Genomic DNA, 23646 nt, shown 5'->3' on the forward strand with positions numbered 1-23646 from the left:
GAATCAAAGCATTAAATCTTAAAAAAGCCCCAACTCTGAGGTATTTGAAATCCACACTTGGATCTAAAATTTATAGTTTGAGTGCATCTCTAGTTTCTATGTGTTTAACTCCCACTGACAATGAGCTGCAAAATCTTGCTCTCTTCCAGCCAATCCCCTCGTATCTAATTTTTGCAGTGAAGCCTGAAGTAGGTTTGTCTAATGCATCGAGCATCCCCTATTCCCAGTCAGATTATTCCTGCCAGGAGTGGGAATAATTGACATGGAACACAGGCTGAATGGGTCTGAGTCAGGGCATATACATGCTAAGATCTGTGCATCCTGCCCTCCTAATTCTTGCTGAGGGCCCCCCAGAGCATCCTCTCTGCAGGTTTCTGGGGTTCCAGAACCAGGACATGACACTTGCACCTCTTCTGGCTGTGGCTTTTCAGGCATATGCTTACAGAGAAGGTTTCAGCTCATAATGGTGAATTTGAGAAGTCATAATAAGTAAGTAAATCCATTTATCCATTGGCTGAATATCAGTGACCTCAAAGCAGAATTCTTGGAAGCCTTCTTGATCCATCGCTAACTTCGAGCACTCAGTAGCTGACTTCCCAGTGATCTGCCGCAAACCATCCATCCATCTCCTCACAGGTTGTCCCTTGGCTATGTCTACACTAGCACTTTTGTCGGCATCGTTCAGGGGTGTGGAGAAAAAACCCAGCCCCGAGGGAATAAGTTACACCGACAGAAGCGCTGGTGTGGACAACACTATGTCGGCAGGAGACAATCTCTTGCCAACACAGCTACCGCCACTTGTTGTGGGTGGTTTAATAATGTCGACGTCTGCAAAGAATGGCTACGTGGGAGATCTTACAGCGGCGCAGCTGCATCACTACAGCTGTGCTGCTCTAAGGTCACTAGTGTGGACATGGCATAATGACCAAGTTAGTTTATTTTTTGTATAAATGGTTTCTCTTTCATTCAAGTTTGTTCCAGTCTGAAATTTCTTCTTTTAATACAGATGAAGAAATCAGACATGCACACTAAATTGTCCTATTTACTGTGTCTCAAATATTTGCCTATGGTTTTTCAATAATTATATGATTCACTGGTTGGTAATGCATAGTCACAGCACCTCACCTTCTGTGTGGTAGAGGGTTCTTTTATTGCAGATCAATCAAGCAGCCAGATGTTGAAAAACCTGATAAAAGAGCATGAAACTATAATAACTTCAAGGTGAATAAAGCCATTTAGTGTATGTTAAAGGAGTGCTGTAAAGTTGTTTAGGCCTAAATTATGCTGTTGATATGCTTTTATACCATGGTGGAGTTTTTTTATTTCAATGAAAAGAGCATTTTGTTGAGGTATTAAATTTCCCTGCAGTGTATGCAAGCTAGACATGGTAGCACAAAGTGCCAGAGAATCGGAAAATTAACTAGAAACAAAACTCATGCTTATTTTTATTTTTCAAAGCTAAGTAAAATGTAAACATCAAAGAAAAACCCCAAAGGATGAAAAGTAAATCAAATTCTTAAAAAAAAAAAATTTCAGTTTTAATAATCATGAATTATTAGTAACAATGGTAAAAGCATTTTAAATATATATATAGCCGAGTGAAAGTGGAACCTGGGCTCTAACCCACCCACCCCTGCCATGCCAGCTAGCCTGGATTGAAGGCACCACCAAACTCAAGTGAGAGATTTGCGTATATAGATGGGAGGGATGCTTATGGGCAACATCCTGGCTAAGTTTGCATTGAAGACACATTCTCTGTGATATTTTCCAATATGATCCTATACAATGTGACCATCAGGCCCAATTTTAATTCTTGTGTAGGATGGAAGCTCAACATTTCTTGTTTAAATGGAATTAGAACCTAAAGAGTGCACTGCTTGCCATGTTACACAGTATATATAGGACTACAGGAAAATAGAAATTGTTTTTCAAAATCTGGCTAGGTAATACAGCTATTAAGACTATATTTTGTCTCCGCCTTTCAGATATATAACACTGTAGGTTGACAAACCAATAAGCCAAACAAACAAAAACACAGGGCCAGTTTGCCATGTTCCCTTCTCAGGAACAATTGTATACATCAAGCAAAGAATAAGAATTACCAAAACATTCTCTAGTTCAGGATTTCTACCCTAGACCTGCAGTCTTGGGTTCAAAGCCCATTTGTTCCTGGAGCAGCTTCTTTTATGGCACTATCCACAGAGCACCTGTCTTAGAATAATCTGTTACTAAATCCTCATTTGCCCCTAAACCCTTTTGCCATAAGCTTTTTATTTTACAAGCTTTCCAAAGCAATGAATTGTATAGCTGCAGTGCAGAGACGATGCAGACAAATGAATCAGTCAGGGCCTTTTAAAAAGTAGATATCAGAATATTTTATGACTACTTATAATGCATTTCTTTTATTATTAGTTATGAAATATTTACCTTCCACCTGACAAGTCAGTGGCACAGAGAAATAAAAAAAAATCAATCAGCAAAATTGCAGACAGGCAGAGAAATGGCTTTTGTTTAGAACCTCCAGATTGCCTCATCCTTATTCCCAACCCAGGGACTGAACTGACATTACTAAATATAACATAATTCACTTCCCAAAAATTTCTTTAAGAGTTAATGGTGTGTGCCTCCTGTCCTTCCAAAACATTGAATACACCAATACTTAAACCACTGCAAACCAGGAAATACAGAGTCACAGTACACAACCTTAACTCTGTCCCTGGAGCTGGCGAGATCCACTGAGGGTATGTTTCAGTCAGGGCTGCCCTACAATAGGCAGAGACAGGTAAGCGTGCCATTTTATATGAAGTGTTGTGTCCCACAGAACTGTACTTTCTCATTCATCTACATGCACCCCAAACTCTTGACCACAGGACTCCAAATGTCCAAAAAACCCCAGTCCTGCACCTGTTGTGGCATACCAATATTCAAGATAAATTCATTATACACATCAGATAGATTTTAAACACTTAAAAGAGCACATAGTATCAGGGGATGAATATTGGGAAGCGAAAGATCAAGTGACCCCAAATTTGCACCCCAAACTCAACACCAGCACCTGTTGTAACACAGCAGTTTTCAAGATAACGTCCCAATGCATGTGGATTATAGAGCACTTTGAAATGCCAGATATTAAACCAGCAGCTTTGGGTTCAGGGCAAAACTTCCAGGAGCCATGCTGAATACAGGCAGAGAGCACCTAATCTGCGTGACACATATTCTCAGAAGCTACCTAGGAAAGGACTCAAGTTCATAGTATATAGGTGCTGCTTAGGTTCAATGGACACAGTATATCCCATACAGACACTCACTCACTCTGACATCAGGCTGCCTGCAAACCCTCTGACTTGCAAGAAAACCAGTAGGAGAACACTTCAATCTCTCTGGTCACTCAATAACAGACCTACAAGTGGCAATTCTTCAACAAAAAAACTTCAAAACCAGACTCCAACGTGAAGCTGCAGAACTGGAATTAATTTGCAAACTGGATACCATCAGATTAGGCCTGAATAGAGACTGGGAGCGGTTGGGTCATTACAAAACCTAAACTTAATTTCCCCAATACTAATTTCTCCCTCCTGTTACTCACACCTTCTTGTCAACTGTCTGTAAGGGGTCATTCTCTTACCATTTCAAAAGTTATTTTTCCTCCCTTGCTATCCTGCTGTTAACCGATTTATCTTGTTAGACTGACCTCACACTTGGTAAAGCAACCCCCATCCTTTCATGTATTTATACCTGCGCCTGTATTTTCACTCCAGACATCTGATGAAGTGGGTTCTAGCCCATGAAAGCTTGTGCCCAAATAAATTTGTTAGTCTCAAAGGTGCCACAAGGATTCCTCGTTGTTTTTGCTGATACAGACTAACACGGTTACCACTCTGAAACTTCTCTGGCCTGTTAACTTGACTCAAGACCCCTAGTAGATCCAACTTTTAACCTGAATATTTTTTTTAATATTAGGTTCCAGATATTAGCTGAAATCCATCCCAAACAGGTGGCATAAGTTTGGGGAGGGTTAGAGCCATAGTTTAAGCTTCAGCTGTGCAGAGAAAAAGTTATAAGAACCATAAAATGTTGATGTCATATGATTTTAGGGGGAGTGCTATCTCTCAAGAACCCCTTGCTCAAATTACCTGAAATTAAGACCACTAACCCTACCCCAGATCTGCGTGAGGAACAGCAATTTTTAAAACAATCTGACTAGGCATGTGGATTTTAGAGCACTTAGAAAAACTGGTTGTTAAACAGTAAGTGAGTCTTAACCTTGAATTCAGTGTTGCTATTGCCCAACTATACGTAAGAAAAGTCTAAGCAATACAGTATTAGGAATGTAATTAGGAACTTATTGGAGGATTAATTGTTATGCATGATCCAAAGTGTAAAGCATCTGGATTCATTTGACAGAAACTATAAAATGGGTTAGGGTGATGGTTCCTTTCGGTATGCCCAAAAATGTGAATCACCCTGTTACTCCCCCTGCTTCAGCGAGAGAGGACACTTTTTCTGGTGTGGGTGTCAAGCTCCCCGCCACCACCAGTCTATCTGTCAGCCACCCAGACAATCTTCTCGGATCTCTGCCAGCCCTTACTTTACTTTACAGGGTAATAATAGGTGCAACCCAATCCCTGAGCCCCTCTGAAAGCTCCTGTAATTACCAGGTTTACTGTTCCTAAGAGAACAGTGTACACACATCTTGACTGGTACAATTCAGAATCAGGTCCTTTATAACATAACAGCACAGAGATATATTTACAGTGAAACAATCATAAGTTTATGATCAAAGATTCAGCTATAAGAGATACTAAGGATAATGGAAACAGAAATGGCTACATAGAAAACAAAAAGTATAACATGCTCCTTAGAGTTTAAACTTAACTGTAACAGGCTACAATCCTTGTCTAAAGTAGTTTCTCACCTAAAACAATCTCCCAGTGTCCTCAATCTACATGCCCAGGAACTACCGTTCATGGATGCATAAAGTGCTGTTCTTTTTCCTCCCTCAGTGTTGGACAACAGGGTGCTTTCCCAATTCCCTGTCCTCCAGTTATAGTCTAATAAACCTCTGAAGTGCACCTCTAGACAAAGCTCTTTTCTTCACCCCTGCTGCTGTTCTCTTCCTGTTGACTTCCCATCTCCCTGCATGTAAATGGGGTTCCAATGCTTAATCTACATATGAACCTAGGCAGATGTGAATCTACTTCCCTTTGTCTGGCAAAACCTGTTTGTCGACCCAGCTTTCAGTACATATACACAACTCCTTAAATTTCATCCATACGTATATCTTGCAATGATTATGAGGATCAATCTGACATAAGCTTTGATTAGATACCTTATGTGATTTTCTTTATGGATAGATACTATGAAAATGGTGTGGTAGATGTAGTGACTTTGTCAGGACTGTTAGGAGTTGCTGACATAGAGCAGTGAACCCTTTGCCAACTGGCACCAATAGGCCTTTGTGTCATAGTTAGAGATAGGGGCAATCGGCTCCATTGAGATGTCAAAAATATTCATAAAATCCATGATGTATTCCATGTTCTGTGCTGCAGGATACACAAGCACTTTCAGCTGGAACTGCAGCACATTGTTGGTTGTAAGTTTGAACATCCGTGAACTACAAACTCAGGCTTGTATAAGCAAATCCTAATAAGAACAGCCATACTGGGTCAGACCAGTGGTCCAGCTAGCACAGTATCCTGTCTTCCGACAGTGGCCGGTGCGAGATGCTTTAGAGGGAATAAACAGAACAGGGCAATTATTGAGTGATCCATCCCCTGTCATCCAGTCCCAGCTTCTGGCAGTGAGAGGCTTACGGACACCCAGAGCATGGGATTGCGTTCCTGACCGTCTTGGCTAACAGCCATTGATGGACCTATCCTCCATGCACTTATCTAATAAATCCTGAATTGTTCCAGTGATTGCAAACTGGGATTACAAAAGTTCAAAGCAACAATTTACAATTCCATAATTGTGGAGAAATGCTGAGCTCTAGCACACTTGAGGTTGCAAGAAGGGATAATTACTTGCATTCTAAATCTGCGTCCTTGAAGACAACATCTGACCTTAGGGTCTCCAGCCTCCAGTGCAAGACTGGCCTGAACTCTGGGCATGCCTACATCATATAGCGCTTGGATGCATCTGAGTGATATGAAATGAACTCTGATGACAACAGAATGTCCACATTTTCTAAAAATATAATTATTGAATATAAACTAATCCAAAAAGCAAAGAAAAAAAGGGAAGGATGAGATCAGGAACCAGATTAACACATTTTAATCTTTAGTATAATTAGCTGCTAGGGTCTGAATTTGAAACGTTCCTCTGCCATCAAACATTGCTTCGAACAAGGGTCCACCAGCCCTGTCTATCCTGGGCTGCTCTTTGCATCTCCTCTGTGTTAAATCCCATACATTCTTCCTCTCCAAGTAGTGTTCGAAGGAGGGAGTCTTTCAGTCAGACACTTCTCCACGTTCTTCTGGTTGCACACCTGTCATGGCAGACACTTTTGCTTCATTCTTAACACATGCCCCAAATATTCCCATCTTCTTTCCTGGACATCTTCAGAGACATGGGGTTGCTGAACTCAGACGGATCTTGGCATTTGTCATAAATTCATTCCATTTAATACCTACTATTTTTTTAAGGCATTTGCTTTTGAACACATTTCGGTGTCTGTCTGTACGTAGGGTGGAATATATTCATTTCCCAAACTCAGTTTTGTTGCAAAATATCTCATTCCCTTAAACTACTCACCAAGATCAGATTCTCTTCTACTAAGACAAGTATCTTTTAGAGGATATATCCAAACACATTTAAGTGCAAAGAATAAATCAGTAAAAGTGTTTTGACAATAATCCATAAGGCGGCCTAAATCAGTAGGGCTCTGTGTGGATGCAGGTGTTTGCTGCTGTTGAGTTCATTGCAGGATCAGTTAATTCACACAGGAAGCTGCAGTCTGGATACTGTAAGATGTAGATGACATATGCAGTGCTGCCAACTTTTGCAATAATTAGTTTGTTTTCTTAAAACCCCAGCACCTAGGTTGAGAATCTCAGCTTTCATTTAAAAATAATACATTTCGAGCCCTCATCAATGTGGAGAAAATCATGAAAACTTGATCCCTAAAGCCTCAGAAGCCAAAAGGTAAATAAAGGGAACCCCATTTTTATTTTTTGTCTCATGATCTTTAAATCAACCTCATGATTTTTAGGGGCCTGACTCATGATGTTTGAATGCTTGGTGATGGCAGTAACACCCGTGGTCAAATTCTGAGATCTTTTACACGGACAACCATTGCCTCAAAATGGGACTTTTGTGTGAATAAAGCCTTGTCTACAGTGTTTTTTTAGCCATCAATGTAGCTACACTGGTGCATGGTTTACACTGGTCTGAAGCTGGGATATGTTGCAGCAGTACAAATTATATCTATACTAGGGTTTGCACCAGTGCAAACGCACTGATACAACCATATTAAGGTCTGACCTGGTGAGGTGCCAAGCACCTGCAGCTCCCACTCAAGTTAATGGGCATTAAAGGTGCTATGCTTCTCAGAGGATCAGCTCCTTGGTGGCTAAAAACTAGAACTGGCCAAAAAATTTCCACGGGAAATCATCAATTCTTGAAAAGAAGAGGAAAAGGAAAAAAAATTCTGAAGCACCACTCCAAAACAAAACATTTCATTTTGAATCAACATTTCAGTTTCCAATATAAAAATATTACATTTCAATTGAGAAATGTCATATTTTTCATTTCTGAATTGAAATTTTTCAGAACTTATCATTCTGCAATTTTTTTCAATATTTCTACTTGTTTGATTCAGGATGAAAACAAATGTCAAAATGTGGGAGTTTTCCCTACTGTTATTCTGGGAAGAACTTAAAAATTGACATTTCTCATCGACAAGACTGTTCACAATCATGGAAATACCAAAACAGTCAGAGGGACTTCTAAAAAGTTGGCAGAAAATTAATTTAACAGATATTCTTATAGAATAAATCTAAATACTACAATGATGGACACACTAAAAGTACTTCAATATAGTAAATATTTAACTAAGGTAGTATAATACTAAGGTTTTCCTTGTTAATTCAACTTGTTTATTTGTAACATATTCAGAAACTTCAAAATGTTTCATTGCTGAGGTTTTGATTCACCCAGCCCTGTCTTTCTAATGGAGCTGAAAGTAACATGACTTTTATTTCCTTCGTCGTTTGTACACAACTGCTCTCATTGGGAACAATATTAATCTACTGCTTCTGCAGAACCAAGATCACAACAGATTTTTGTGGCTCCTACAAAGATAGCCACTATCAACATTGAAGGAATGTAATCAGATCTGCTGATATAAAAATCGGCCAACAGGGTTCCAAACATTTTAAATAGAAGAGTTTCCTAGGCAAGGGACAACAATGCTCTAAACTGATAAATAATCCCAGACAAAAGAATTTAGTTAAATTGGAATTAAAGCTGAATTGTTCACTGTAGTTTTCTGGAAAAAGCTCCAGTTATTAAAAAATCTTGAAATACAAATGCCAATACTTCACTACTCTTTTATGCACTCTACCCTGTGTGCCCTCCATGTAATGTATTATTATTTAAATTGGGGTAGCACCCAGGAACCCCAATCATGGACTAGGACCCACTGTATTGGGCGCTGTACAGACTCTAAACAAAAAAATGGTCCCTGCCATGCAAGAGCTTACAATTTAAGATGGGGTCTATCAGAAGTATCAAAGCAAGATAACACACAAAACCCACTTGGCAATTTTGTCTGGTCCTGAGCCCCTGGCAGACTTCGTAAATGCCACCTTAGGCAGCAGGCTTTATAATTTTATATTGGAGCCACAGAAATATTGGCAGGCTAGTGGCAAGGCATTTTCCATGAGGGGATGCTTGACTGAACACATTCCTCCAGTTGGTACACCAGAGCTTGCCGTTGTTAATGCAGACCTTCAGGGGAAACTGTAAAACTCACCTTTTTCCCTACACCTTTGATATATTGTTTATTAAGCATGCAATGGAGATTTTTGAAAGGATTATGTAGCCAGATCCGCAGCTGGCGTAAATCAGCATAGCTCCACTGAAGTGATTTCCATGAGCTGAAGATCTGGCCCATTGCCTTAGAGCGTATTAATTTATGTCAGAGTTCTATACATTCTCATAGGGTGATGTGCTTGACTGGAATATTTTTTGTGAATGATCTGTCTGATGTTCTGAAGTGTGCTGATTATATGATGATGTCTATAAGCGTGGAGTCTCCAAGCTTGTATTAGTTTGACACTGTCTAGAAATTAACCTGCATTTTTTGCGTAAGTAATGTTGCAACTTTTGTACTGAAAATGGATCCCTTGAATGGGAATTGGACTTTCTTGCTCATTTCTTATTTTGACCTTTGCACACATTTTTGCAAATATTAGAGGGCAAAATTATGGCTGTATGTGGAGTACACCAGGTGAAGTGGCCATCAGCAGTAATAAAGATGGGAGTGGGGAATTGGCTTGCTCATCTGAAAACTGTCTAGATGTGCAGGTTTTTTAAAAAAAAGGTACAGGTCTTCTGTAAAACAAAGTGTAGAAGTTTTGTGGGCGTTAAGTGGACACTATTATATCACACATCTGCATAACTCTAAGTTTTCTATTAGAGAATGACAAATATGACTAAGTTGGTTTGTGACGATGAGAGATTGAACTGGTTTGGAAAAAACGAAGAACCAATAAAGGAGAAAAGCTTTGTTTATTTGTATGGTCTTTTGATGCGATGATCCCCTTAATCTAAATTTATGATGGCTTCTTTCTAAATTATTAATCTTATACCAACACCTCCACTATATCTAGTCTTCTACCCTTACGGTATAAAACAGTGCAGTGTATTCAAACAGTTCAGAGGTGGTCAGTCATATGTAAATAATTCAGATAGAGTTGAAATTTTCCCATCATCCAATTATTTAGGTTACAGACAGACACAGAGGGGCAGCAGGGGAGTACTAGTACAGACAAACTAGTGATGGAATATACAATCCGATTTATGGTTCAATTTGCAAACCCTGACTCATGTAAGTAATCATCATGCATATGAGTAGTCCCAGTGACGTCAATGAAGCTACTAATGTAAAGACTACTTACGTAACAAATCACAAGGATTTACAAGATTAGATCAATGTTCTCCATACAAATTATATAATCTGTAACCCACAATACTTTACAGAATTAGACAGTATCACAAAAAAGAATCAAATACATAATAGCAAAGAAGGGAATTCAGAGATATAGGCAGGGGAGAATAGAGGTATCTTTAGATTAGATTTGAAATGAGGTGGAGAGTTGATGAGCTGGAGGCATTAGGAAAAGGCTGCTCCAGATGGCTGGAGTTGCAGAGGAGAAGGTTCTTGTACTGACAGCGGCTTTGTGTGAGCGGTATGCCAATAAGCAAGCGGGGTTCAGCCACACAAGTTTTTTGAAGTAGGCTGATACACGGCAATGGGCCAAAAAGAAGCCACAAGATCACTTTCTAACTGGATTTTGAAATGAAAAAGAAGAAAGCAGAATTGCTAGGAGGATGTGGGTGTATTGTACATCTGAGAAGGCAGAGAGCACCACTCTCCAGGCATCTGAGAGACTTGCAGAGGCCACAGGGAAGGGAATTGCAATAGATCAGACAGGAGAAGATGAAGGAATGGATAAGAAATTCAGCTGAAGTACTATTGAGGCAGCAGTATACCAAGGTGATAATGCAGAGATGTGGGGAAAAGTGCAGGATCAAGGATTACACCAATATTCCACACAATTAAGGAAAATGGGGAATTAATTAATGTAGTTTATTCTGGGTGCCTAGAAAAATACATTGGTTTGACAATGAAGGCCTTTCTTTCTGGGATCTGTGTGTGAACATGAGGACACTAGATAAATGGGCTCTCCATCAAAACACCAGAAACAAAAAGGATTAAAAGAAAGGAAATGTAGGCTTTACCTCTGATTTCAAACACAAGAGTTGATGACTCATGGTTTTCTGCATTTGGCAGCCCATTATATCATATGATGTACTGTATGCTTAGGCCCAATAGTTCTCTTCCGCTAAAAAGGGAAGCAAATACCCATAAATAACCCTTGGATTGTGGCCAGTGCAGGAGGAAGGGAAAGAATGGAGCCAATGCTGCATATTCTTATGTGCCAAGTTATAACCCAAGACATGTCTGCATGAAAATATAACACAGTAGCATATGTGTATTTAAGTAACAACTTTCCTATTCTCCAGTCCAGAACACTAAAAAGGCACTATCAGGAACCATAGGCCTAAAATGCAGATTTGCTTAAAATATTTGTTTTCTTTACAAAACTAGTATGATTAAAATGTTTTCATGAAGTTAAAATAAAATGAAAAATGAACCTGTTTTTCTTTGTTCTTAAACATTCCCTTCCTGTGTTTGCCACTCAAACATTTCAGCATCATGTCAGTGTGAAAGTATGAAACTGACTATAATAATAATAATAATAAAGGAAAAAAAGATGACCTTTTTAATTGTCTAAGCAAGCACACAGTATAAGTGGAGAAAAGCAAAACAGACCAAATCTTGCTCCCTTTACTCATGCAAGTAATCCTACTGTCTTCAATTTTTAAAACTATTTTAGTTTTAATAATCTCAGGTGAAATTATTGATACAGGGTAGGCAATGTGCATATATGATTTTTAAATTGACAGTGTCCCTGTTGGTTTTAACTTTAAATAATCTAGTGAACATTCAACATTTGAGGAGACTACTTCAGTATATACCCATTAGCCCTTCCCGCATAGAAAAACTGAGTATCATACATCTTAAAAATAGAGGTTCTGGACTAGATCCACACCTGAAAATCAGTTCTATTGAGTCAATAATGCTACATCAATTTATGTCTGATGAGGATCCAGTCCTCTCTGTGCTCTCCTAAGATATTGCGTTTCTGTGGCACTTTTTGTAAGAGTAATGCTTTGCCTTTGCATCCTTGATCAAAATTTCCCCTTCCCCCACTGCCCTGCTCTGTCAGTTGGCTGCCATACTCCACTGAAGATATAACTGCTCACAAGGCGGCTGCATTTCAGTGGCGCTGTAAATATATCATTTGTAAAGCAATTTGGAAGATTATGAGAATGAAAGCTGCTAGGAAGTATTCTTTTTAAAAAAAGAACTTGCCAAATAAAAAACTTTCTGGGTATGTGGTAAATAAACACTAAGATAATTAGCAAAAAGAGTATTTTTCTGTCCCATAACCAATACAAAGTCTTTTTCCCCCCTTAGAAAGAACAGTGGTAACCCCAAAAGAAACTGGAATATCAAATGGCTAGGTCAAGTTTCTGAACGATGTCAATTATTATCCTTGATTTCTTTTAAATGATATTTAAAACTCAAATTTCTTATATAACACATGAACAGAAAGTAGCAGTAAATGAGACAAACAATGCAGGAGTTTCCAGAGTATATCAGGGCATTATCTAATAGTCAGGTAGGATCACCCCCAATTGAACATGCATTTCCTTGTGTACTGAAGTTACCCAATAACATTTTATAGTTTTCACTTTAGAATACCAATTCTAAGTGTGTCTATGAAGAAACAAACCAAACATTGCTGTTTCTTTTATAATTTGCAAATATCCTTTCCCAAAGAATCTTGAGAGAGTGCAGATAGTGGTAATGTTTTAAAAAAACCACCTTTTTCAGCCAGGCTAGACAAAACTCAGAGTAAAATGTGCATTAGATTAATAATTTTGTATTTACATGTTTTTTTATAAACACCTGTGGAGCATTTTGTGTTCACATCTGTGCTAAAGATGCTATACAAAAATATAAAGTGTCAATGGACTAGGATCAATGTCCTTATTATACAACAGAAGCCAACTGACCACCCCCACAAAAAACAACAACAAAAAGAAAACCAACATTCTCAAACAAAAAGTGAGTTTAGGTTAGATTTTAAATTTATTTTTTCCCCTACAGAATAATACAGTGAAGATGAAAGGATCAATTACGTCATCTAGTTCCTCCCTCCATAAAGCATCCCTACAGCATGTGCACATGTGCTTTATTATGTCTATAATAATTCCTTACACTTATACAGCACCCTTCATCTCAAAGAGTCTAACAACCCATTACATATGATGCAGGCACAAGAATGCCTTTGACTCAAAAGTGCAGCCACCTCTCCATGGCAGGGGGCTGCACCCCAGTGCGCAGTGGGGAGGGCGGGGAAATGTAGACCAAGAGTACCAGGCAGAAGCCCCCTCTTACAAGAAATGCCCCATGGGCAGAGCAGATGGAGACACAGGATGGAAGGTCCCATCCCTGAAACGCGCGCACGCACACACAGCAAGTGATACTGAACTCAGTTTACCTGGAGGATGAAGGGCTGGCTGAGTCCTGGAGTGGGGGGCCTAGAGAAGAGAGAATAGGCTGAGGGGCTGGGTGTCAGGACTCCTGAGTTCCACGCCCTGCTCTGTCACTGCCGAGCTTGCCAGCCCAACTCTCCCTGTACTCATCTATTTGCTCCCCTTACCCCTTGGGTCATTCCCCCCACCAGCAGGGGGCGCTGCTGGGCTTCGCCTCTCCCCATCTAGCCAACAGGGGGCACTGCTCTACTCCCCTCACCTCCCCACACCCACAGCAAGAGGGCGGAGCACCACGCTGAGAGGAACACTGTGATTGGCGAGCAGGCCCCCGGCGGAGCTGCGGTTGGATGAGAGCGGCGCTGTGATTGGTGGGTGGTGCTGGGCTGGGGTGGAAGCCCTGGCAAGGGTTCCCCCTTTCCTGTGGACTGGGGGGAGGGGGGGCTTTGCTTCACCTTCCCCCTGGGGACCCGGCCGCTTTGTGCTTTTGTGGGAGGGGGGTGCGTTTGCCCGGTCTCCCCGGGCCAGGGATTCCTGGCCAATCAGCATGCGGCACTGATGGCTGTTGCCAGGCAGATTATGGTAATGAGGTCCGGGCGGCCGCCCCCCCTCCTGGTCTGCAGCTACCATTGTGAGGTGAGGACAGGTGGGGGGGTTTGGGGCAGCGGCGGCGCCTGCGGCGGCGGCCGGGGCGCGGCATCCGCATGGGACCCCTTCAGGTAACGCGATGGGACGGTCCGGGAGGGGAGTCCGGCCCAGGGGCACCGCGGAGACATGCCAGGGATTTGGGCTTGTTGTTTTAGTCGCACCCAAGATGGCGCCGGAGCCGGCGGCTCCTTAGCGCTGGGGCCGGGACAAACCGTTCGCTCCCGCGGGTGGGGGGGAGTAGGGCGCTGTCATTTCCCCCCCACTTGCAGGAGAGGTACAGTCCGCTTCTTCCCCCCCTCCCCGATCGGGATCCCCCACCCGCCCCGAACAGGGGGGTAAGGGGCTGCCCCCACCCGACTTCCCCCCCTCCTGGATGGTACAGTCCGGACCCGGGCACCTCATTAACGGGGGGGGGGTGGGTGTCGGAGCCATTTTACCCCCCCCCCCCCAACACGCTGGGCATTTTGCCCCTGTGTGGCCCGTTCATCTTCCCCTGCCCCCGTGGTTGGATCATTCCCCCTCCCCTCGGCTTCGGTCTTCTTCCTCTCCAGCCCATGCGGCGCAACCTCTCTGCCTCTTCCCCCCTCCCAGTCCCAGAGTGGTTGGGGCTGAGTGACCGTTGGGTGCCAGGCCAGCCCTGGGGGCTGTTGCGCCGCACGCTTTGTCGAGGGGAGAGGAGTCTGTGCGGTGGAGAGGTCCTTGTTCTGATTGGCCAGAGGCTTCGCACCCCTGTCTCCCTTGGACCCTGGGGGGGACGGGGGGTCGCGCCCCCTCCTCTGATTGGCTGGTGCCAGGGGTGTCTTTGTGTGCATGTTGGGGAGACCGTTAGGCTCTGGGGCGGGGGAGAGATTCTGCCCCCCACTCTGATTGGCTGGGGTGTGTCTTGTCCCCCTTCTCCGATTGGGGAGTGGGGGAGCCCATGGGGCTGCAAGAGCCCAGTTCTATTGGTGGGGCTGTTTTTCTGCCCTGGCCTCCGCCCCCGTGATTGGCTGTCAAGGGCGGGCTTGGCTGGTGCCCGCTCCTGGTCTGCTGGGGACTGAGGCCCACTGGGTTCCTCCCCACGCCCCGCAGGAGCCTGGAGGGTTGCCCGGCATGCAGGTTGAGGGAAGAAGCCGGGGCGTGGCAGGTATCTTGTGGGTGCTTGGGAGGTGCCAGCGCAGCACGCGGGGCCTCTCCCGATCGAAATGCGAAGGAGTTGCCATGCAGCAACCTGTGCGGGACCCAGATTTGACTTCGGGGGACAGGAACGTTTCAGGATTTCTCCATTTAAGCGACCGCTGTCCTCGAAATACTATGGCAGGGCTACCTTACCGTGACTACCGAGCCCAGCATTTTTGGCACTGTGCGGTTTTTTGTTGGGGGTGATCCTTCCTCCCTAGCTCATGGGACACGACTGTGGCCTTAAATCACCGGGGAGGGCTGTTGAAATGGGACTATATTGAGATACGCTGACAATTTGGGATCTCTGTCATAGAGCCAGCTTTTGTCTCCCAAATCTTTTGAGAAGTTTAAAATGGCATGATACTTTAATCTAGAGATTTAGCAAAAAGATAGAAACACTAGTAGAGGAAAGGAGAAAGAAATACAGAATTGGAGCAATTAGGAGATAAAACTTTGGGATGAGTGTGGTGAGCAAGAGGAGGAATACAACAAAATGACAGATGTAGGCTGGGGCGAACCCAAGCAGTATTATAGTGTTGATATGTTTCTGTCACCTCCCTTTATGGAAATCTAAGAATGCTTTGTACCTGGATGTTCTGTACATGTCAGCTTGTGGCACATGTACTTTGATAAAGGCCCTTATTTTGCTTTTATCTTTTTCAGTTTCTGAGGCCTCTGGATTTTTTTTTTTGTTAGGTAGCTTTATTTTACTACTACACATATTGCTTACATAACACTGTAAGGGTATGTTGCTGTTTCCCGAACAATTTAACAGGCAAGGGCCCTGACTCAAATTGTTTAGAATCTAATAGGCTGTGTCTACACTACAGCTTATGTCGGCAGAACTTAAGTCACCGAGGGGTGTGAACCCCCTGAGCGATGTAAGTTACACCTACATAAGCGCCAGTGTGGATAGCGCTATGTTGTCAGGAGTGCTTCTCCTGCCCACGTAGCTTCTGCTGCTTGCTGAGGTGATTTAATTATGCCACCAGGAAAGCTCCTTTCTGTCAGCATAGAGCGTGTTCACCAGACGCACTGTTGAAGCACAGTACAGGTAGACATGCCCTAAGTCTGAGTAGTTTGATGTGTGGGAGATCAGTCTTAGTACCAGAAGGCAAAGCAGTATCTTAATAAGATTAGAGCAAGAAATCTTTGTGAAAGAAGGAAGTTTGAAGGAGACTGTGCCAAATTTAGTGGGCAGCATAAAGACTAGAAGGCCAAGAATGGGAGAAAGACAAAGGGAGTAGTTAGAGAAGCTGATGTGTAGCAGCTTAGTTGACAAGAGGAGGTGGAGGATGAAATGAGGACACAGATTTAGGTAGGAGTTTGATGAAGTCATTGTAGTCCAGTCAAAAAGACTAGGACTGTTTCTTTGATAGACAGATCTGGGTGCAAATTACAGTCGGGAGTTTGTAAAAGGAATCACATTTCTCTTAGTAGAAGATTCCTGTTATAATTTGCAACCCATGGTCAGTTGGTATGATTGCGTTTTGAGAAAATTCAAGCATCAGAATGTTACGCTGTCCTGGGATTCATTCAGAATGGTTGATTCCCTGTTATACTCCATGGTTAAAATAAATAGATTTTTAGCAGCTCAATCTAATAAACTGTGGGAAACGATTTAGGAACATCATAATGAGATTTTAGATGATCAGATAATATGATGATGGATGTGATATAAGAACCTAGATAGATCTATTCCACACAATTTGAGTAAAGATTTGTTTGTGTTTGGCCAAATTATTCTCTCTATTATATGGTTAAATAAATTGCAACCATTACTCCTGTCCTGGAAATAAATAGACTTTTGTGTCCTAGCTGTAAGTGTGATTTCCATCTCTATTCCACCAGTGAAATATAAATCTTGTGGTCCTACTTTACCTGATTACTAACATCCAACCAGAATGCACTAGAGCCAGAGTTCCTTGAAATAACTACGTTTTTGATGAATGAAAATTCAGAAAAAAGACAGCAGTCATGACTCAGTAGTCAGTGAGGTTAAACATATTGCACCTTCCAGCCTTCCTGCTGCCATGCGAGCAAATTCTTCCAAAGGTTCTCAGAAAATTTACTGACTTACCTCCCATGTGTGCTGGGATAATTAAGTGTAGGATACAGCTTGTTACAGACACATGGGTTCCTACTTTTGAGCATAATAAACCATTTTGATATTAAAAGCTGGATGACAATTCACAGCATAATTTAGTATAAAACCCACCTTGCATGATGATCTTGCTGTCCTTGTATATGATTAGTGGTGATAGAGAGTATTCAATGCTCAGCACCAATAGCATTCAGCTAATAGCCGTTCCTGTTTTTGCTGTAAGGAACCTCAGCATGCAAACTTCTTCTGTACCCTTGAGTAAATCAAAGCAACCCTTTTATGCAGCCAATATTATAAAGGGATTCTCGTTTGAGATATTGCCATGGTTTTGTGATTCTCTGAGCTGCGAGGTGGACCATTACACTTGCATAGCTCCAGTCTTCTTCCATCTTTATCCTGTCAGATCAGGGGCAACAAAGAATGTTTGGAAACCCCTTGATGTTGGTTTCTCTGTGGGATCTCCCTAGCTGGGCTCAGCGGGGGCACTGCTTTAACTCCAAGGGTCCTGCTGCAGAATCTGTCCTCTCCATTTATCAGAGTCTTCTGCATATTCTCACCATTGAGGAAAGGTGCCCTTTCCCCAACAGCAGGAATATAAAAGGGCAACACCCTTGAAATACATACACTGTTAAGTATTTTGTATGTGTGTCCACTTCAGGAACCCCCATATCAAAAATCCCTGTGGAAGAAGAACCAAAATATATTGAGCCCAGCTGTTCCCAGGAGAAAAATGCTACCTCCAGCCACGGTTTCCAGCTCAGCGACTCTGATCTGAGAATGTCTACGCTACAGCTTATGTCGGTATAACTTATGTCATTCAGGGGGGTAAATAAATCACCCCCCAAGCAACATAAGTTACACCAACATAAGCGCCAATGTGGACAACACTGTCAGTGGGAGACCTGTGGGAGACCTTCTCCCACCGACATAGCTTCTGTTGCTCACGGGGGCTGGAGTAATTAAGTCGACGGGAGAGCTTAGCGTGGTGACATTAGAGAGCTTACAGGGGTGCTGCACCACTGTAAATTCTCTAGTGTAGCCATGCCCTGAGTCTCCTCATAAGGAGATGAAAGAAATCACTCTCCTTCTTTGCTTCCCTGAAAAAAAGGTGAAGAAAGAATTACTGTGGTGGCCAGAAGATATTGGTATGGTGGAAGCTGTTAATGGATGCCATCAGGCAGGTCTTTGATCTATAGACCAGGGGTTCTCAACCTTTTTCTTGCAGAGGCCCCCCCCCAATATGCTATAAAAATGCCAGGGCCTGGCAGAGGGTGGGGGGGAGAGCGTGAGCCTCTGGGCCAGGGGGACCCTTGGGCATAATTTTACTTCTATGCGGGGGGGGGGGGGGGAGAAGAGGGCAAGGGCTGGTGAGGCTTGAGCCAACTCCACACAGCAGGGTGTAGGGAGGGAGCGCCACCTCCATCCCTTGACTCACTCAGGAGGCCACCCAGCCTATCTGGGCTGTACGGGGATGCAACCAAAAATATAACTCCGGGGGGCTGGGGGGTTTCAGTTCAAAAAGTTTGAAAATAGCTCAGGGTGCAGGCAGAGGGTAGCTAGGGGCTGTGTGAAGTGAGGGGAGTAGCTCAGGGTGCAGGGAGGGGGATAGCTAGAGGCTGTGTGCGGGCGGGGGGTAGCTATGGGCTGTGTGCAGGCAGGGGGTAGCTAGGGGGTGTTTGCAAGCTGGGGGTAGCTCAGGGGGCAGGTTGGGCCTGTGTACGGGTTGGGGGGCTCCCAGTGTGGCTCCCAGCTTCAGCGGGGAGGGAGGCGCTGGGGTTCCCTGCTTCAGCCATCCACTGTTCCTGGCTTGGGGGGGGCATCAGTTTCAGCCCTGCACCACTCCTGGGCTGGGAGGGGGAGGGGGTGCCGGCTTCAGCCCTGCGCCGCTCCTGGCTTCAGTGCTAGGGCTCGGGGAAATTGGGTTTCAGTAATGAGGCTCCACAGCCCCCCCGAAAGGGCTCACAGACCACCAGTTGAGAACCGCTGCTATAGACAATCACAGACCTGGTTAAAGTCATGGGTGTGCTAAACATCCTTCTTTCTGGCTGGCTGGAAGGAGCAATTAAATGTTCCTTTATGAAGCGAGATAACTGAAAACTATAGAAGCTTCCGGCCAAGGCAGTGGGCTACATGACAAGGCTTGAGAAAAAACTAACCCTGGGAGAGTAAGAGGGTTTCCCTGGTACTGGTTGTAAATGCAGGGGCTAGAAGATTGTTTTGACAGGCTCTTTGTGAGAGGCAGAGAGCCAGCAGACAACCAGCGAAGCAGTCATGAGCGTGACCCAGAAAACGATCAGAGTGACAGCTCCTTGAGCACAGAACTGACTGGAGGAGCAGACTTGGAAATAGTGAGCAAGGAAACTGCCTGCTGTTTTTTTGTTTCTACTGTATTCAGGGATGCAAGACTTTATGTATATTCTTTGTAAATAAATAGGATTGAACCAAAGAATGTAGCTGAGTGTTTCATCAGTTTCTCTGCCTAATGGAAACAACACTGCAAGGCCCTATGTATTGGCTAACCATCCAGACCAAACAAGCAACACTATCTGTGCCCCAAAAAATGTGAAGCGAATGTCCTGTGCTCAAACACCATAGCAATTATTGTAATGTAAGAACCTAAATAGAAGAGAAAAGAAATGGAATCATATGAGAGGAGGAGAGCCTCTCAAGAAAGCAGTAATATAGGCAGTGGACAAGGAGCAGATATCTTTTTCCTCTAAGCAGATGGAAATATATACGTCATTTCATAGAAATAAGCCCTACTTGTGGGGCTTCTCTGCCTCCATATTCATTGGACCAGAAAACAAGTACTTACCATAAGATGACCTCGGAACTGACTCAGAATCAACTTATTTCAGAGCACTTTGCTGTAACATGACCTCAGCATGATTCACCACCTTGCCTGCCTAAAGATCTGTGTCCCATGGGGAAGACTCCTCAACTTTGCAACTCCTGGGGCTTCTGCTTTGAACAGGTAGTAAGGAGTATGCAACAGAATCTCTTAGCACCCTCCCTCCCTTCAACCTCTTCATAATCAATTCTTCCCTCCTCTCAGTTTGTCCATTTTCCCCAAGAACTCCAGATTCAGGAGGTTAGTTCAGACTGGAGAAATAGAAGTTGTTCTAAGGAAAGAGAGGTACCAGGAAGTCAACTCTTCCTTCTTGGTTTTCAAACAGTTTGGTGGAGTTGGGAATTCTGGATTTAAATCTCTTTCTCCAGAATTTCTGAGTCATCCCCAGTTCAATATCACTGTTCCCCAATCAATAATCTGCTTAGTTTACTGGACTGAGAAGCACAGGGTCAAAGCAGTTCATCCTAAATCGAATTGACCAGATCCACATCAGTGGATACCAGTCTTTTCAACTGGGGAGACCATTCAAACAATCAGTTAATGCAGGGGCCAACTCTTGCAGCATCAGCTTTCCAGAACTAAGGTATGTCATTAGCTCTCATAAGGTAAAATTATCAGCATGTCTTCATTATAGCCAATACTATGACCATGGCCTTCGCTTGCCAGCTGGGGGACACCAAACCTCATTCTTTGTACAAGAAAGTGATGTACTTTCTCAGGTATTCAGAAATAAATACAGCCTCTCTGAAAGTCTTTGATACTGAAAGGGAACTCTTTACCACTGTCTTCTAGCTCAGTTGGAAGTGAGTGGATTCATCATAATGGAGTTTTCAAACCTTCCTTCTCAAAAAGTTAGGAAACCCCAGTAATAACATCATGCAGGGAAAACCAGTGCTTTGGCTAGACCCGTAGTTCATGTATGTTCTGAGGCTGCCAGCAAGAATGCAAGCTGCAGTTTTGGTGATATGGATACTTGTCCACCGGAACTTGAACTGAGAATCCCATTAAAGCCAATAGCAAAACTCACATTGACTTTGGTGGGGCTGGATTTCACCTCCCATCCGCAACTCACTTCACAGTGATCTGATGATACAGGGGCTGATGTAGACTTCTGATTCAATGAGTACTGGAGGGTGGGGAACTGGGGGGGTAAGAGAGGGCCCAGGCCTTTGGGGTTGCTGTCTTCCCTGTGGAGATGGGGGGCTCTGCCCTGCGTGCAGCTGGGGGTCTGCTTCCAGTTCTATCTCTCCCTGAGCTCCAGACCCACTGCTGATGGGAGCGGTATCCCCGAATCTGCGCCTACCGCCGAGCTCTTGCCCTGGCAGGTTGACTTGGGCCCAGCATGATGATGCCAGTGGTGGTGATAGTGGGATCTGGGACAAGCAAGTTGCTCCCTGCACTACCTATGGCAGGTGCCAAGCCTGATTGGTGCTGAAACTGCATACGCCAGTTTGCAACTCCGTTCACTCAAATTTGGCCTGGTTGTCCCTCCATCAGACCAGGACAAACCGACCCTTCGTTGGAGGGGTGGCCAGGCTGAATTTGAGTAAATGGCATTGCAACCTGGCACAAGGGCTCACAGTGCCACTCTCTCAAATTTGGCCTGGCAGCGCCTGCATCGTGATGGGGGGACAGCTAGGCCAAGCTTGAGATAGGGGTCCTGTGCAAGTGCACTGAGTGCATATTGGTTGGTCTGGGCCTGATTTCTGTGAGTGCAGTTGCACCCGTGGACCTCGACTAGAGCTGCCCTGAGGTGCTAATAAGTTAGTCGCTACTGTTGTAAACTGGATTCAAACTGGTGGTCTAGAAATGGAGAACACTGTTCTCTTCTGTCCGCATCTGAAGCCTTCCAAGTGTTTAAAAAGGTTTGTGTGTTTGTTTGTTTTTTAATTATTAATTTGGTTAAAGACATTTTGTGTTATGGAAGATATTTACCAAATAGAAACATCAATTTTCATATAAATGACAGACATTGCTGCTGGAATTCACTCTGAGGTGAGGTTACACTGGTGTACAAAACTAGAGGGTATTTATTATTCTGTATTTGTTATAAAGGTGCCACTGTCCCTGTGCAAATGACTTTCTTAGCTGAACGGTTATTTTCTGCAAGTAAAAGGTTAGACCCCTGTTATTCAGAGAATAAATTGAGACAAATTAAGAATTTTACATTTGTAAAATTTAGTAACCAGTATACGAAACAGCTCCTGGCCCTGACACTGCAGTAACAGAAATACCAAGTGACAGATTATTTGTCATTCTCTAATTCAAAATCCATCATATCAGTAAATGGTTGAGCAGCTTTATTTTCTAGTGAACATTTCTCAGACTAAGGGCATGACTGAATCAATGTAAGTGCAGCTGCTTGTGCATCAGGAGCTCCTTAAAACTGTCTGCTTAGCGCAGGGTCTGTAAAGGAGATACTGCTTGCTCTCCTCTTTCTGTATTTTCTACACAGTGGACACTGAGGGATCTTTGTTTATTGTATCAAAAAAAGGAACACTTTTTGGTTTCATTGTGATCCAGGATTTTCCGTCCAACCACTAAAAGTTCCCTTCATGCTAATATTTTTAGTCTTTCAAATGTGCTATCCTAAAATTCTTCCTTCTCTGCCTTTTACAATGTAAAGTAATGTCAAATAAACAATTTAAGCCAGCAAATCTCAACCTTTTACCACTTGGAACCCAGAAACTAGCCACGGCATCTTGCTGTAACCAATCTAAGTGGGTTTTAGCCCACAAAATCTTATGCCCAAATAAATTTGTTAGTCTCTAAGGTGCCACAAGCATTCCTCCTTCTTTTTGCTGATACAGACTAACACGGCTACCACTCTGAAACCAAATCCTACAGTTTTTTGTGTACCTGTCCTTGGGTTCATGACAAGAAACTATGACTGGTATATGGGTCCTGATGCAGGTGGGCTATTGCTGGGTAGTATGCGTGGAACAAGTGCTTTATTATGAGGGTATTAATTGATGGTGTTGGGTGGTGGTATGGGTTGGGATGAGATTGAGGGTGATTGGTGCTGTTAGGGAGGATAGTGTTTGGATGGGGAACTGACTAAGAAGTCTGGGTGAGGGTAGCTCATATGCTGGGGATAGCAGGGCCCATGATGGGGTTGATGCTGGGTGCAGAGTTGTGAATGAGGTGCGTCTGTCTATGCCCAGTGCTTAGCTCTGGGCCATGCCACTTCTGTTTCCCCCAGAGCTGCATGCTGTGAATGTGAGAGCTGAATACAAATTGGTTAGGGGAGGGGGCAGAACAGGGAGGAGGTGGGGGCAGCCACAGAAGGTGAGGGGAGGAGGAAGGGGGAGGGAATTGCTCCTTCCCTTCTTTGTCCTTACCCCTGCTGAGTCCAGTTACCCCTAGTTTCTTTTTTCCATGTAATTGGTGAGTTTTAACCACCCTGTGGTGTGGGTCAAGCCCCTTCACTTGAGAATCCCTGAATTAAGCTCATTATTTTGTACATTTCCAGTTTTCCAAGTTGCTGCTGAGGTGCACACCTGCATTTTGTCTTGCCCCAATCTTCCCTCCA

At 43.5% G+C, this 23646-nt stretch overlaps 2 protein-coding genes across 8 annotated transcripts in view; one reads left to right on the forward strand and one right to left on the reverse strand.

Annotated features, from left to right (window-relative positions):
• The window catches only part of APLP2 (amyloid beta precursor like protein 2), a 101127-nt gene extending 87734 nt beyond the window's left edge, over positions 1-13393 (reverse strand). Inside the window, exon 1 of the mRNA XM_043534033.1 lies at positions 13359-13393. The gene's annotated coding sequence lies outside the window, so the exon portion shown is untranslated. The remainder of the gene's footprint in view (positions 1-13358) is intronic.
• Positions 13394-13832: 439 nt separating this feature from the next.
• PRDM10 (PR/SET domain 10) overlaps positions 13833-23646 on the forward strand; it is a 75018-nt gene continuing 65204 nt past the window's right edge. For 3 of the 7 annotated variants that reach the window (XM_037882095.2, XM_037882100.2, XM_037882098.2), the window contains exon 1: positions 13925-14069. Coding sequence is in view for 2 of the 7 variants with exons in the window: in XM_037882097.2 (XP_037738025.2) it covers positions 13909-13986 (78 nt within the window). In the remaining 5 variants the exon portion in view is untranslated. Of the gene's footprint in view, positions 14070-14156; positions 14273-23646 lie in introns of those variants that run through there. The other 4 variants (XM_027830726.3, XM_037882097.2, XM_037882099.2 and 1 more) reach the window with 4 other exon arrangements.

This window comes from Chelonia mydas, chromosome 22 (assembly GCF_015237465.2).
Source record: "Chelonia mydas isolate rCheMyd1 chromosome 22, rCheMyd1.pri.v2, whole genome shotgun sequence".
NCBI classification, from domain to species: Eukaryota; Metazoa; Chordata; order Testudines; family Cheloniidae; genus Chelonia; species Chelonia mydas.